This window comes from Streptopelia decaocto (genome assembly GCF_964273445.1).
Source record: "Streptopelia decaocto genome assembly, chromosome: 1".
Lineage (NCBI taxonomy): Eukaryota > Metazoa > Chordata > Aves > Columbiformes > Columbidae > Streptopelia > Streptopelia decaocto.
In genome coordinates, this window is record NC_138663.1 from 115,179,768 (window position 1) to 115,196,781 (window position 17,014).

At 43.0% G+C, this 17,014-nt stretch overlaps 1 protein-coding gene across 2 annotated transcripts in view; it reads left to right on the forward strand.

Moving 5' to 3' along the window:
* Positions 1-16,083, forward strand: part of LOC309439827 (amine oxidase [flavin-containing] A-like) — a 41,718-nt gene extending 25,635 nt beyond the window's left edge. For both annotated transcript variants that reach the window (XM_082052923.1, XM_082052924.1), the window contains 10 exons: positions 3,211-3,352; positions 5,035-5,184; positions 6,473-6,632; positions 7,948-8,044; positions 9,615-9,668; positions 10,596-10,653; positions 11,080-11,177; positions 12,626-12,737; positions 14,205-14,267; positions 14,727-16,083. In XM_082052923.1, the coding sequence (XP_081909049.1) occupies positions 3,211-3,352; positions 5,035-5,184; positions 6,473-6,632; positions 7,948-8,044; positions 9,615-9,668; positions 10,596-10,653; positions 11,080-11,177; positions 12,626-12,737; positions 14,205-14,267; positions 14,727-14,882 (1,090 nt within the window). In that variant the 3' untranslated portion in view covers positions 14,883-16,083. The remainder of the gene's footprint in view (positions 1-3,210; positions 3,353-5,034; positions 5,185-6,472; positions 6,633-7,947; positions 8,045-9,614; positions 9,669-10,595; positions 10,654-11,079; positions 11,178-12,625; positions 12,738-14,204; positions 14,268-14,726) is intronic.
* The last annotated feature ends 931 nt before the right edge of the window (positions 16,084-17,014 follow it).

Here is a 17,014-nt window from a genome sequence, read left to right on the forward strand (position 1 = left end):
AGCGGGTGAGGACCTTTGGAGTATAATGTGGTACACAGAGCTTTGGCTGGCTAGCAGGGGGGGATTAAAGGCACTGTGGAACCCTGGGGGTTGCCTCAGCAGGCCCATGCACTCCAGAGTGACAGCATGTGCTCATCTCACCATGCATTAATTTCCCTCAGTTGGAGAACGCATGCCTTTGTCTTTAGGAAGAGCAACATGTAAATAAAACTCCGCTTTGTAGGTATCAATAAAGGTCACTTGCAGGCACAGAAATGGAGGCAGGAGGAAGTAAGGGGGCTTCCCCAGCCACACAGTAGGCTAGGAGCTGAGGAGTGATGTCCTCTGACTCTTGTCTGTGTCCTCTCCAGTGCAGTTATCATATGAGTCTGTCTGTACTGCATGAGTTGCATCACCTGTATCATGGATAGGACAAGAGGCAATGGCCCCAAGTTGTACCAGGGGAGGTTTAGATTGGATATTAGGAAAAATTTCTTCACCAAAGAGGCTGTCAAGCATTGGCACAGGCTGCCCAGGGAAGTAGTTGAGTCGCCATCCCTGGAGGTGTTTAAAAGATGTATAGATGACGTTCTTAGAGACATGGTTTAGTGCCAGTGTTAGGTTAATGGTTGGACTCAGTGATCTTGAGGGTCTCATCCAACCGAAATGATTCTATGATTATATTCTGCGATTCTATGGAGCATGCTGTCGCTGCTGACACACCAAGAGCAGCAGCCCCTGCCAGAGAGCAGCTGCTTCTCAACAGTCACTCAGTGGATGATGGCAGGGAGAGACCCAAGGAGTGGGCAGTGCGCAGCCTTTTGCTCTGGAAACTGTGGAGAAGTTCAAGTGCTGCTTCTTGTTTGCAGCAGCATTGCCTGCTGGGCCTCCAAAACCCTCGGAGGGAAAGCAGGCAGCCCAAGTAACCTTTCGTGTTGCCTTTCACCTCCCTGGCTGGTTTGTGCCTGAGCCTGATCAGGAGCTCTGTATTCATCCCAGCAAGCTTGTCGCTGCACTTGCTCAGCTCTTCCCATTGCAGTGCACTGCACCTCCCAGGGGCTGTCCTTGAATGCCAGCCAGTTCTCCATTGCAGTGCACTGCACCTCCCAGGAGCTGTCCTTGAATGCCAGCCAGTTCTCCTGGGCCTCTTTGTCCTACAGGGTAATTTCCCACAGAAACCTGCCAAGCAAGTCGTTAAGGAGGGTATAAAATCTGGTCTTCCAAAATGCAAGGTTGCAATTCTGCTGTTTATCTTACTCCTCTCAGGATCCTGAACTCCACAGTCTCATGGTCACTGCAGCCAAGGCTGCCCTCACCTCTCCATCATCTGACAGGTCTTGTTTGTTAGTAACAGGTCCAATAGAGCATCAACCCTAGCTGGTAGGAAGATGGCCCAAGGTGTTGTATCACCTAGAAAATAGGTGATGTGTTTTATATGTCTATGAGGCACCACATTGTATGAATAAAAAAAAGGAACAATGTTAAATAATGAGGTGATGACAAGTGAAAATACTCTTTTTCTGCCTTTCCTTTTTCAATTAATTATCTTTAAAAGGCAAAGAGAAGTGTGCTCATATGAGCACTTGTGTCCCTGCTTGCTGGGCCAGCCCTTGTGCAGAATATTGTAGCGCTCTCCTCCCTTGTAGTCAGCACCTTTTATTTCTGTGGCTGTGCTCTAATTGCCCTTTCATTCTGACTGTGGTTTAGCACTGTGTCTGCAGCTTTCTGACCAAAGCTTTCAATTTTAAATTTATTTTGCTGGCTTCAATCTTGCTCCAGCTCCATGTGAAACAAGGTACAGCCATTTGGCCTTTCTCTGGCTCTCTGTGGCATTGCAGTTTTCTTTACAATTAATTTTATGAGCCATTTGCCTCCAAACTCAGTTACTTTGAACTACCCTTTCTGTTACAGGTGCAGTGGCTGTTCCTCTTCTAGTTTTTACTGTTCCTTTTAGTCAGGAAGCCAGTGGAGTATAAGCGGAACTGGGTTTATAGCAATCTCTCCTGTAACACGCTCTCTGCAAGACTGCTTCTACTGCCAGTGGTTTTGTGGCACTCCAGTTTTAATGGATGTACTCAGTTGAAACACACACAAAAGCTCAGTAAAAAGCCATTTTAGAGCTTTAAGCCAGCCCAGACTTTTGCACACACACAGTTTAAAACTGTACTGCCCTAAACAGAAAAGCTCTTCTACATTTTCTGTATGACTTGGGTCAAGATTATAAAAGAAGATTTGTTCGTCATGTGTCAGAGATCAGCACCTGCTGATCCTGGAGACTCTCTTCAGATTTGTCAGGTCTGAACCTGCTACAACTGTTTAGTGTCTTGGTGCTTCCAGGACTGTGGCAGAGGGTTCTTGCATGCAGGATGTTTTCATATCCTGGCTAATGAAATAGAGGTGGCAGGACTTCATACCCAGGGAAGTGAGGTTATAAAACTTTATAAGTTACATGTTTTGGCCCAGATAACTTGCACAGTTCCTTCCTTTAGCAGGTGATTATAAATTCCTGCTGTTTTATGGAACCTCATCCAAGTCAAAGAACTTTCACCTTCTTTGCAAAATAATCTCAATTCTCTTAGCAATCTGTAGGCACAAATGAAATAAATGTAAATAACCAGGTCCTCATTTCCTGCTGCTGTAATTCTGTTTATGTTCAGAGGACTAATTGTGGTAGGCAGCTGACCCTCTCCTTATATTTGTGCCAGTGATTGCCAATTTGGTTTCTCTGGGTTGTTTACCATGTGTGATTCTTGGTTTCACAAAAGATCTAGGCAGCAGTGTTACATGGGAGACAGGGAATGTCTTGGCTGCGTGGCTAGTTGAGTTCCTCGGCACCCATCAGACCTTGGAAATGATGCGTCCGATGAGCTCCCCGTGGAGGAGAAGTGCAGAAGAGTTTCACTAACTGGTTACTAAATGCATTCTCCTGTTGAGAAAAATATTTGTTCTGATGAAAGGAATAGCAGCTGGGAAACTGTTTAAACAAATGACTAAGGTGAAATCAGTGGGATTTCAAACCGAATGGGTAAATGTTTTGGGAGGGAGGGAGGTGCTGATATAAAGCCGTTGAAACAGTCTCTCTACAGACTGAAAAATGAGACACTTACAAATCATCTTGGCTTTTCTGACTTCGGGAAAGCAACCCTTGTCAAGACTAACAAAGAAAATCCTGAAAGCAGTCAGGAAGTCACATTTACTCACTGCCTATTTCTGCTCCTGTGTCTCATGCAGAGCTGCTAAAGAATTTGCCACCTTCTTCGTGAATGTCAACGTCACGTCTGAGCCTCATGAAGTCTCCGCTCTCTGGTTCCTGTGGTATGTGAGGCAGTGTGGGGGCACATCCAGGATTTTCTCTGTCACCAATGGGGGCCAGGTACAAAATGTTCTTCCTCCTTTCTTGAAACCATAAGGAGCAAGTGAAAGGTTGTACCTGTCAAAGCTCTGCAATTAATGAAAAGAGGATGAAACACCAAGTCCATGTGACACCAGAGACAATCATGTTTTCATGGGGTGGAACAGCCCTCTTGGCTGACTCTGTACATTGAAGAATTTTATTGGCTAGGCTTTGGGATAAATTGGGACAATTTAATCATTTTTTTTTCCGCATTCACTTCAGCACAGCCCTTTTGTTGCTGTTTTTTCACTTTTTTGCCAGTGTGTTTTCTGTGGGTTACTTAGCACATTTGAATGTTTTCAAGAGTTGAAAGCAAGTGTACTTCAGAGTGAAATATGTTTTTTTGGTGTTGGAGCCTCTAATAAGTAGAGTTGGAAGTAGATAGCAAAAGGCCCTTATTTCTTTGGACAGCTTACATGACAGCATGTTTTATGAGTTACTTGAGGCTGTTTCTCACCTTGGTCATGGCAGGTGCCTGGTTGCCTGCAGAACATCATGGTTTTCATGTGATTATTCTGGATGAAGTTTCAGAAAAGGGGAGAGGGGGCTGTCAAAGTAATTTGGATGTGGTATGTCGGCACCCTTTACTAGCCTCCTACCTCAGTTAACACAGCCTCAGAAAGCATACACAGCATTTCAGACTTAAGCTACCACAACAAAAGTGAAGACAGTACTACACTCTTCCAAGTGTACCAGAATAGGGTGACATTAAGAGAGGTTGCCTGGAGAGATGCGAAGTCTCCATCAATATCTGTCCTTTGGGGTGAGAACAGGCAACTACGTGTCAGGAAGGATGTAAGTACAGCTAATGCTGCCCTGAGGTAGGAGAAGGACCCAAGAGCTTTCCTCCTCAGGAGCCTCTCAGCCACATTTACTGTCCCTTGTCAGCAACTGACACTGCAGGAAGAATTAAAAATTAAATCAATCCCAAGATTAATTAAGATCCCAAGATTCTGAAGAAGCCCAAGATTCTTCAGACAGCCATTTCAGTCTTTCAGCACAAAACTCTGTGAATCCTTTCCTCCCTGCCAGTACCAGCATCTTATATGTAAAATTGAGCTGCTTGATATAACACTGGTGGCTGGTAGATAAAAGAGAGTTAGTGCTTCCCCTGAGCCTCTGTACAGACATTGCAAGGAACTATGTGTCACAGATTGTGCTTTTTTCCAGACAGCAATGTCTTTGTGTCCTCGCAGGGACAGATAAAGCTCATTGCCTGCTGCACTTGAGGCCAGACCCAGTTACAGACCTGTCTTGCGTCTGGACTGGTGCAGGCTTTTGCTGTAGAGATGCAAGTCAGTGTCTTTGTCACACATGAGGGTAGCACAGTGATGGATAAAATACTCAAAACCACTTTTTAATGAAGTGTTATATTTATACTAGCTAGAATACATGCATTATCTTTGTTTGTTCTCTAGGTTTCAAGAGGCTTTAAGCCAGATGATTGAGGAAGCCATTGCAAAAGTGGTTTACGCAGCAATCCCCACTGATGCTCAGGTTTATGCCTTCACTCTTCTGAAAGTCTGAACCTCTTTACTGACCCTTAGAATTTGCAGATTTGGCCTGGAGTTTCTTTATTATGAGCAGAAGTCATATTCAATGTCACTGTGATTAATGCTGGTGATTTTTTGTTTGTGTTTCTTTTCTGTTTGTTTTTTTAGGAGAGGAAGTTTAAAGGGGGTTCTGGTCAGATATCAGAGAAAATAATGCAACGCCTCAAAGGCAGCGTTAAACTGGAGAGACCTGTGGTCCGTATTGATCAGACAGGTGATAATGTCATTGTGGAGACTCTAAACCATGAGTTATATGAGGTAATTTGATCAGAATAAAAGTAGAGTACGCATTTAGTGGGGGGATATATCTGCTGTAGCTCTTAGCCAGATGTAATCAGGAAGTACCCATTTGTGTGTGTTTATTTCTCAGACTATGCTGACACTCTGTGGAACATGCTTTACTGTTTATTTATGTCTGGGTCTCTTCTTGGTGTTCTACTAGGTTTTTTTCTGCCATTACTCTGCCTTTTCTACCTCAACTTTTTCTGTGATTGTGTATTTTTAGATTTTAATTCTGCATTGAGACCATTTCGAAGAAAAGAAAAATAACATTTGTGTTCGTGTCTAAGTTTGTGGTTTGCAGAACAACAAAAAAGACATTTTAAATGCCTTTAGTGAGATTTTGCCTCTGTGCAGTCGTGCTGTGAAATGCTCCATCAGTACATGATTACCCGCAGTGGCTCCCACGGGGTGGCAGCTCCCTTCTGCACACAGAGCCCAGCCTGCCATGGGGGTTTGTGCAGGACCCTCATCTCACTGACGGCGGTGTTTGGAGGATATTTAGAGAAAGCCAGCAGAAAGAGAAGGGGTTGTTTGGCAGAGAAGCTGGTCTAAGGATGTCCTGGAGAGAGGACTCCCTCCCCAAGGGATCTTTAAACCCTGGAGTTAAACCACTGGCTTCTCCCTTCACTGTGGCTGAGTGGCAGCCAAGCTGCGGGAGATGAGCTTCCTGCACTCAGCGGCCCCACCAGCATGAGAATGCCTGAGAGCAGCAGTGTTTTTTGCGATATAAGGTCCCCCTGCGACCCAAAGCAGAGTGTTCTTTATCCCACCAGTCAGACACGGGACCTGTGAGAAGGATGGAGCATGTTCAGGAAAGCTGAAATCACCATCAGTGTTGCTTGTCCTGAAGTAGTGTCCCATAAACATACACAAAAGTGATTTTTTTTTTTAAACCTTATAATTTGGACAGCTGTGGGTCATATTTTCCTGGGAATGATAAAAGGCAGTTTCACCTATGCCGTAAGATCTGTTTTGTCCCATTTCCTCACCTATCTCCAGCCAAGTTTCAACTCTGATTCTATAGTGTCCAGCAAACTATCAAGAATGCTCTAACCACAAAATATGTTTTTCCCAGCTTTTTTTTTTTCTGAAATGGCAGAATTATTTTGGTTATCTGGAAATGTCTGTGTGCAAAAGCCAGGTAGCAAAGTCAGCTGTGGGGAAGCTGTTAACAACTAATAAGAGTGTCTTTCAAATGTGTTCTGTAGGGTGAGCTCAATGGGAGGCAGAACGTTGTCTGTACTGACTGTGTTTTACATTTCAGTGCAAATATGTGATCAGTGCTATCCCACCAATCCTGATGACAAAGATTCATTACAAACCAGAACTGCCATCAAAAAGAAACCAGTTAATTCAGCGTTTGCCTATGGGGTGTGTCATAAAATGCATGATGTACTACAGGGAAGCCTTCTGGGAGAGGAAGGGTATGTGGGGAAAGTGAAGGACTTGGGAACTTCACGCTATGCGAATTTTGAAGCTCTGCTGCCTATCAGAGGATAAATCCAAAGCCGGGGTGGGATGGGGGGGGGGGCGTTAAATGTGCAAAACCCCAAAACCAAACACACACAAAAGTGAAAGGTAAAGCTCCTTAGAAAGGAGAGCTTTTCCTCCAAGCTTGAGTGCACGCCTTGTCCGAAAGATGAGTCCAGACCCAAATAGGATCCTGAACCTCATTGTTGCTAGCTGAGGATGGCCAACTGAGAAACAAGTGAGATTTCCTTGAGAAGTGTTTGCTGCTGAAAGTCGCAATGCACAGAAGCAGTGACCCTGCAGCAGCAGGTCCCTGCTTCTCCCTGCCAGAGACAGAGTTAAGGCAGCCAAAGAGAATTTACAGCAGATGACAAGGAGAGCTTAAGATGTAAGCAAGACCTTCCTCTGTTTTTAATCCTCTGTTCTACAGACTCAGTGTCTCAGAGGACTGGAAAAAATAGGTTAGCTTTTTGTTTAAGTCAAGGTATTTTTCCATGTGCTGCAACATCATGTGTTTCTCAGCTTTAACTGATACCATTTCCAGAACTATTTGTACAAACAGATTAGTTTCCACTTCCTATGTAACGATCCTGAGAGTTGTACTGGATGAGAATATTTCTTAATTAAAAGAACACCATTTTGCGTGTTTCAGGGCATAAAACAGCCACCGGGATTAGAAAGAAACTTGGACAGGTTTATACATTGTTATCTATGTGGGATTTTTTGCCTGTTCATCTGAACCAGGTACTCATGTGATACTAGTTTAAACAGCCCATGTTTCTGCTGCATTACTGTTATGGGACACCATTCCTGACAGTCTTATTGTCAGCAAAATCAATACAATGTGTAAATCTGAGCCTGCAGTGACCAGATGTAATTACACTAGGTTTTGTCACTGCTGTTGTTTTGAACAAAGTTACTCATGGAATGGACCATCATAGCTCCTGCTAAATCCATTTATTTTTAATGTTTATTGCCCCCCATATAGAAAGCCAAGGGGACTTGCAACAATCCACAGAATATCCTTGCTAAGTAATAATGGAATTTTAATATGACTTTTATAATTCTGTGTACAAAATTTCCCAAAGTCACAGGGAAGAAAGGCGAGAGACTGTTCCAGAAATAATTCAAACATGTAGGTATTATTGGTGATGAAGGAATTACTGTACAATTCCTTTTATGGATAATTTTACTTCTTCACTACTATCAGAAACAATGATCTTCAACAAATTTTTCTGACAATAATTTTGTTTCCTTTTCCTCCCTTAGGTTATTGCGGTTCCTTTGTTATTGAGGATGAAGAGTCTCCAATTGGAATAACCCTAGATGACACAAAACCTGATGGATCTTTCCCTGCCATTATGGGGTTAGGAGCTTCTAGCACATACTTACAGATGTGTATTTCCTTTTGTACAGAATAGGAGGAGGAGGAAGAGATGAAATGACCAGGTTACATCAGTGGTGCCTGCTCCTGCAGACTTCGTAGATGGAGGAGAGCACTTCTGACAAGCCTCTTGTGCCTCTATATCCTGTATAAGCTTTTACGTGAAGCTTCTGCTACAAATAGCCCAATACAAAGGAGACAGTTGGGGAGGAGTTACAGAATTCATCTGTAGTTAATTTTAAGCATTCACTTAATGTTTTTTTGCTGTGGAGTAGATTTAGAAATAAATCCCTTTCCTACCTAGCTTTATGAGCCTGTATTCAGCTTATGTTGGGCCTTGTATTTAGTGCCTGGGCCAAAATGAAAATGGAGTTGTCTGAATAAATCCTCATTTGCCTCCTCTCCCTGTTGAGCTGAGGCATGACAACAAACATCAGCTGGCGGTTGAGCGGAGCAGCAGCTGTGTAGTGAAAAAAATCAGGATTCTGAAGAAACTGCCATCTAAAAAAGTTGTAGTTTGTACAAATAGATATGAAAACATGGAACAGCATTGACTAGATTTAAAACAGGTTAAGCCAGTATAAACAAACAATCTTTACAAATGTTTCCACTGTAATCTGAAATGACACTGCCAAAAAAAGGCCGATATAAATGTCAGACAACTACTCCTGAAGTATCTGGTAAGGAAAGCTTGCCACTTCTGCTGAACTGTGCATGTTTATGAGCATGTTCAGGGCATAAAAATTTCTGTGACCTGAGAGCAATAAGCCTTCTCCAAACCCTATATGGCAGTTTCCTATTTTCTCCTTGTGGATTTATGCAGCTTTCTAAAAGAGTACAGGAATATACTTCATCCCCCAGGCATCAGCACTAAGGTCAGATGAGCTAACCACCAAATCTGTTTCCTTCAAGCTGAATAAGTATTAATCCCAGTTCTTACAGGACTGGTCCATGACGCTGTACGGTGCTTGTCCGAGCAGCAAGCTCCCATCACTTACTAACACCAAATGACATGAGCAGTGATATGGCACAGATACGGCCAGCTGTCTGCAAGACTTCAAAAGCTCAAGAAAAGTCAGGGTCTCAGGCTTTTGGGTAAGAACTAGGTATAAGAGGATAGGCAGTGCAGGCTAGTTTGCTGGACATTGTCATCTTTCTGCCCACTTTGGGTATAACTTTGCTCTCCCGAGTCAGTGAGGATGGAGAGTTCATTCCCATGGAGCAAAATGAGGCCAATGCTGGCAGCTTTGAGAACACACTTGAAATCCACAGCTTTCTCATCTGGTAGCTGCCAAGCAGTCCCCTGCGTCTGAGCCCCTGGGAATGTGTGTTCTCCCTTTTAAGTAACACCCCAGGACACCCCGCACTGGCCTTTTCACCCATGTGACCTGTAGTTATTAAGTGATGAGGTACGACGAAAAAATGTCAAGCCCATTATGCACCAGTAAAGTGCTTTGCCCATGTTTTCTTAGAGTCATTTCAAGCAATAGCTTGTGAACCAGCTGAGGTGCTGACATTGCATGACGTTTGTATGCTGTATTTTTCTTTTCAGTTTCATCCTTACAAGAAAAGCTGTTAAACTGGCTCATCTCAGTAAGGAGGAGAGGTAAGAGTTCAGAAACTAAATATTTCAGAAAAAAGTCAGTTCTCTGAGATGCTTCCGCACAGGAATAAGTGTGTGGATATGTCTGTATATGCATGTATACAGAGACTCAGTGCAACTACTAATACTGGAAACTGAGACAAAAATTGAGATTTTAGCATAAACAGGCCAAAGACACTAATACTAATATCCATCCAGTTATGGATATTTCTGTGTTTCCAAGTCCTACCCACTCCTCCATGTTGTGATTTATCAGCTCCTTGTCTCTATGTGAACTGAGAAGATTTTTCCGAAGACGTTCCCAGACTACATCCCCACTGAATGATGCTTCACCCAAGGGATAGAGGGAGCACCAAAATGCATAGTTTTGGGTGTCCTTCACATTGAGTATGAGTGATAAAACTTTTAAATTTATGTGTTTACAACAGCATGGTTTCCCCACTAGTCTGTGAAATGAACAAACAGTAATTTCTAAATGTGATTTTTGGTAAACATGCAAGTGAAAGAGGAGTCTTGCTTAGGAATGTGAGTTGTATTCTCCAGCTCATATTTTGTTCTCAGCTACAGTAAATTTGTAGGCATTTCATTGATTTATATTGCTTCTCTTCTGGTCTTACACCAGTGAACATGAGAATGAATTGGCTCTGAATCCCAAAATAACTTTACAAAGATTTATTTTTTCAGAGCTCATTGCCAAAATCAACTTTCATTTCCCATTCCCCGGGTCCATTTTGGATGTCACATAAGCATTTGAAATACGTATGTTAGAATAATAACTTGAAATCAGACTTGAAAACAGAGCCAGACCCAACTTTCTTTCCAGTGTATTGCAATAAATGTGATCTTTTTATAAGAAAAGCAATAGCTGAGAGGTTCTTTTCCCACCTTTTTTTTCTTTTTTTTTCTGACTCTGATTTTATTTTCATATAGGAAGAAGAAGATTTGTGAGGCATATGCCAGGGCAATGGGGATGGAAGAGGCTTTACATGTAAGAGATGAATGCCTGTTTTCACCTCTGTTGCACATAATGTTGCTCCTTTGTTGTGGAGGATGAAACCAAAATTCCTGGTACCTACAACATACCTAAAGTTGCATGTTGTGCCATACAATTTGTACTCCCAAGGGGAGGGCAGCAGCATGTAGTACAAGAAGAAAAGAGCTGCCAGTCTCACTCTTTATAAGAAAAGAGAAAGCAGTACATGGTTTTATTTGTGCTGTCATTTCCCCGTGGGAGGCTAGTGCTTCTGTAAAAGTGCAAAATTTGTTTTGTGTGGATGGATAGCATTAGCCAGATGACATGGCACTCCTTTGACAGGTATCCTTAGCCTATTTTTCCCTCTTCAAATGAAATTTGTTTTTTATTTCCAGTTTGTCTGCCACCATTTCACTTTCTATTGTTTGCTAATACTTACAGCCTGTGCATTATGAAGAAAAGAACTGGAGCATGGAGCAATATTCAGGGGGTTGTTACACATCCTACTTCCCACCAGGCGTAATGTATTCTTATGGAAGGTAAACCAGAGAGCTATTTGCTTTCTAATTGACATTTCGTAGCTCATGTATCATGTTATAGCTTATGCAACAAACTTACAGAGTATGTAGTATATTGGAAGAACTCCAACCCTCTTTCTGCTCCCCTACTCCCCAGATAACAAGTATCTTGCTATTGGCTTTAGTAACAGCAGAGTTTCTCTTGTGACTTTCAAGGAAATAAAACAGAGTCACAAAGGGACCTGCTAGAGACAGGAAACCTTTCCCCAGTAAGTTACTTACATCATTTACCACTACGTAGTATTTACAGTAGTTCCCTTTACTGTTTTTTAAGGCCTTGAGGGCACATATCTTGGACAGATGAAGCCTCCACTGGCTGTGTAGGTGGAGCACCAGGTTTTGGTGAAGCCCATCAAGCCACACCACAAGGGGAAGACACAAAACTCTTACATTAAAACTCATTCTCTCCTCCCACTTAACAAAGCCTCCCAGGCCCTCCCCACGCAGAACTGCTGTTTCCCTAAAGGAACATGCTAGATAATACTGATTAATACTATGTATATCACTGAAAAGCATGTGGAAAGCACAGTTCAGCACATAATAGGAACAACCAGACAAATCTTGTATCCATAGCCAAAGAGCAGACAAACCATGTAGCACATCGCAGCATGAGCTCCTTAGCATGTCCATCACAAAGTTACACGCAGCCTCTGTGCCAAGATGTATGTGGGAAGAAGTCAACTCATGTGTGGTCTCTGCTGCTGTAATTTATCTGAACATTTGGGTGACAATGGGGAGACCTCTGACCAAGGGACACTGGAATCAGGCAGACAGGGGAAACCTAATCTGCGGCTTGATGGGAGCCCTTAGAGCAAGAACATCTTTCCATGGGAAAAGGCCTATGACTGGGTTGACCGGGATGCTTGTGCAGCTTTGCACAGCTGAAGGACTGGCTTATATGACCCTATGGTCTGAATGCAACACCGTGAAAGCTTCAGCTGCCATCCCCTTTTGGCAGGACTTGCAGCCAGGGGTGTCCAGCTTCCAAATAGAAGCTGGTATTAGTGACCCATCACTGCGAAAACATCATTCACATCCCATTGTAATGGCAGGAAAACAACAAAGCTGCCATGCAGAAGACATGAATCTTATCAGCTGCACTGCATTTCTGAGGGCTGTTGGGATTATCCTTTATCCCAACACTATAATAAGGCCGATATTATTTTGCACAGAAACTGGGCACATTGATTTATGTCTTAGATTTTCTCTCTCTCGGATCTTGAGTTTTGTGTACAGAAGCAAGTAGGTGGTCCTGCGGGGACAGCTTATTGCACCATGCTCCCCAGTCCAGATCTGCAGGAATTCTGGAGAGCTGAAGTTGAGTGCTCCATCAAAGCTCATAAATTGCTTTTAGAAGGATCATTGCCTTCCTGTTACTTGTCATCTGACATTCTCCATTTGTTTTGAAGGATCATTCGCCAGCCCATTGACAGAATCTACTTTGCTGGCACGGAGACAGCTACCCAATGGAGTGGATACATGGAGGGGGCTGTACAGGCAGGAGAGAGAGCAGCCAGAGAGGTACAGACTGTTGATTTGTTTTCAACATCTCTATTAAAAGGTTAAAAGGATTGAGTACAGCTTGGAGGGGCTGATTTTGTGCATCAAACCCTGTAACTGTGTGGAGACTCCTAGAATTGATGGGGAAGAATCCCAGGAAAGAATGTGAACCAAGGCCATTTTTATTTTTAAACTTTACTTAGTTTGTTATTGAATGAAGTGAAGCTGAGAATCTCACCTGAATCAGAACATTACACAGTGCGTTGCTGCACTGGAGACTTAAAACAAAGCTCATGCCATGTACCTCATGTCTAGAGGAAAAACCCTCCAACCAGATGCTGCCCTTAGATATAATACCACAATTTCTAGCAAATTAATCACTATATGCTTTAAAAGTAATTTAAGTCATTACAAATGCTTGCAGCTATTTCCTGTGCAGCAATCTGGAAATCTGAGCATTGTTCTCATTTTTGATCTATCCCTCTGGTTCTCCTTTTACATGAGAGTACCGTTAGCCCGCCTTTATGAATTTGTAATGGGAGGCTCTGATACTGTCTAAATCTCCTCAGAATGACATGCGTTGGGCTGGGTTCCCAGTCACAGTGAAATCCCTTTACAATGGTCTGGAGGGAGGGGAAAAAAGGCATTAAAGGGTGTACGTTACAGTTATGACTGCTGTATGGCAGAGCCATAAAGCCATTATTTAAGGGAAAATCACCCTTTGCTTCCATTTGACAGAACATGATATCCACCTTATAATCTTAATTGCTTGCTCTGTTTCAAGTCAACTAATATTTCTTTCTCCACGCCTGTGAGCAGTAGGTAGAAAGATGGTCAGCTCTTTCTTCTGGAGGCATTCATTTGCCCCTGAGAACCTTCATGATTGTTAAAATCAGTTTATTCTCAAGAAAAAATCTCTATGAGCTTTGTACGGCCTGAATAGCCAAGAGATAACTTCATAATTGTATGCTTTGAAAACCCCAGAATTGTATCTTTTCTCTTTCTAGTTTGTGATTCAAGCAGCACCACTCCTAACAGGCTTTGTGTCCTGAGTGCATGGTGGTAACCTCACCTTGCTTGTTCTGAAACTGTCATGAGAAAAATAATTTTTACTTGTCCTCAGTAGGGAATTAAAATAAACATCTGGAGAAGCTATAGTTTGTATGGATTTCTGAGTGAAGTGCTACTTTTTACAAATGGCTCTGTGAAACTGCCCTTTTTTCCTTAAAACACAGGTTAGCCACATAGCCATTTGATCACCTGCTGTCCTATATTTACACAAACTACCGAAACTGCCGCCGCCTTCTCTCTTTGCTGATATAAACGGAGAAATCATTATACATTTTCTGATACAAAGCATTTTCAGTTAGTCATAGTTATGCCTTTTATCAATGTCACCTTGCTTAGACTTGCTCTGCTTTTCCAAAACTGAAAGTAGTGTGGGTTTAAATTTTTTCTCATGTGGTACAAATATTTTTTTTCTTTTAGATATTACACAGTATGGGCAAGATCTCAAAAACGGAAATTTGGATGCCAGAGCCAGAGTCAAAGGTAAGCTGGACTTTCTCATTTTCACCCGGTCAGACATGCACCCCTGCTGTCCTTGCTTCAGCAAGGTTTTGGTTGCCTCACATGCTGATGGTATGCATTTTTTTCATCATGTGAGGAATATTGTTACCCCTCTCTGAGGGGTGGATGGCCAAGAGCCAGGAACAAGGACCTTGAAACCTGAAGGACTGCAAAATGCAGGAAATTAGCCTAGTTCTGCCCAGTCCCAGGCCATGGTTTTAAGCCAGGTATAACCTCCTTCCAGTCACAAGTAACTCCACCTTTGCTGTCCTGTGGACAAGAGAAAATAAGCATTTCACAGCCCTGACCTTCCTTCACCCCACCTGATCTGGACCTCGGGAAAAACGTGTGATTTTCGCAGCCTAGCAGAGAATGTTTGCCACGTCCCCTCTCAGATGGTGAAGGAGACCCTGTGGTGGCACCATCTCCTCTCTTTCGCAGGATGTCCCAGCCCGACCGTTCACCACCAGCTTCTGGGAGAGGAACCTGCCGTCCGTGCCAGGACTGCTGTGTCTGCTTAGCTCAACCATGTGTTTCACCTCTGTGGCTGCTGCAGGGCTGTTTGCCTATAAAAAGGGACTACTGGTTCGAAATTAGTGGGGAACACATGTCCAGTGGAAGCTGCATACTCCCTCTTCTTCCCTCTTACCAGATGAGTGTTATTTTTGGAGAGAAGCGGCAAAGACATCTGGAAAGACAAAAGTTGTTCTCCTCATGATTTTTACTTTTAGTACCGTAATTAATGAATCAAATCTACTGCAGTTGCTAGCAGTGAAACAGAAATAAATCAACTGTGAGGGAATTTTTCAAATTTACATTTTCCTTGTCCATTTGTTTTGATTGGACATGATAATATTGATGGTGTATTCCTAACAGGGGAAGGCAAAATGCAGATCACGCCTCTCCCAAGAGCCAGAGGCCTTGGAGAATGCATTCATTTCCACTCACTGTTTTATTTTTTTACCACATGAGATAATAAATACCCTTATGTATTCACCTCGGTTAGCAGCTCAGAATATCTGAGGTTATTCTCATAACATCGCTGCTGCACAGAAGAGATTAGCATGCCAATCAGACGTAGAACTGCCAAATTAATTTTCAAATGCATTTGATTAATTATTAGTCATCGCAACATGAAACTTAACCATGAGCTCATTGAGAAGAGGTAATTAGTACGAAGCAGCTTGCTAAACAGCGAGAGAGGAAGCATGGGTGGACTTTATTCTGCCCGCTACTGAGCAAACAGCCACGCTTATCTGTTCTGCAGGGCGGCTGTGTCGGTGCGGCACGGCCATAGCACGGCTCTTGGTTGCTTCCTGGCCCAAGAGCATCCAATCGAACTCAGCCATTTGCTGTTAAAATGGAATGAAATGAGTTTACCCAAGTTAAAGCCGTCTGACTTGCAGCAGGTGCTGGCTGTTATTTTCCGAATGGCAGCAGCTTCCTGGCTTCTGGTCAATTCACTGCCCCTCCTTTTGCTCCTAATCTATACCGCCTTCCTCCAGATATATTTGGGGCTTGAATTACTGCCTTGTAAATTACAGTGATTGGATGCATCTGTCTGTTCTGCTCTTATTATGTACATGACACACTTAGAATTAACCACTTTAGTGTTTAACTGAAGTCTGGAATATATGTTTCACAATGTACCATCATTATATGCAATCTTCTTGCCATGAAATGTGAGTGTTGTGTGTGTCCATGAACTCAACTGTCATTGAACATGGGTGAAATGTGCCTTTCAACACTCCTGAAACCTTGATAAGAGGAGCTCTTCTATAAACTTTTCTTCAAATTCTTTCTTGCGTTGTTTTCTTGAGTTTGTAGAAGGTGGTGTTTCTCTGCACCTGTGTTAAATCACTAGGTTCATCACATGCAACAGCTCTGCTCAGTATGATCCGTCTATATGCCAACAAAAATACCTGCCTACCCAAGAGAATTCTGCCCCTGGACTCTGCTTCAACCACATTCATATGTCCTCTCACTTTTTTTGTGCAAAAGCCTTGTAGACACCATAAGTGCAGATCAATGTCAGACTAGGTGCTGCTGGTCTCCAAAGCAGAAGCCCTTCCCAGAGGGAAGGGGAGCTTCAGGAAGCCCCTTGTCATCAGAGGTGAGGAGGTGCTCCCAGTGCCAGCACTTAGCGCTGCACAGAAAAGGTTATACAGACAGTATATGTCTCCTGAGCTACTCTGTTCATTGTTCACAGCCATTCTGTGTGAGGATTAACCAGCTGATACCAGTTTCTCTGGGGGAAAAAAAAAAAAGCCTGAACAGAGTATTTATAAGAAGACTAACTAAACTTTCAGCTTTCACATTTACCTTGAACTTACACATGCATTTCAAATCACCCACGCTGGAAAGGAGTGAATAATCCCAGTAGGAAGCAGCAATGTTGGATTTTGAACATAATAAACTGTAGTATTAAATGCTTTTTTAAAGGATTTTTTGACAGGTCGTTTGACAGGGTGGTTTAGCAGCCGCCTTAGTAATATTTTATGGGGGCAGAAAAGTGACTAATGTGAATTGCTCTTTGCCTCAAGGGCTCCCTGCAGAATATGTTCTCCCCAGCTCCAGCCATTACAGAGCAGGGATTCCTGTGCTCAGGAGCACCCCTGTGCACACAGCCTGGCACAGCCATGGTGTCTGCCCAAGGCCTCAGAAGAGGGGGCACCGGCTCACCCCTGACAAGCCTTATGTGGCGTGAAACAGTTCTGCACCGTTTACAC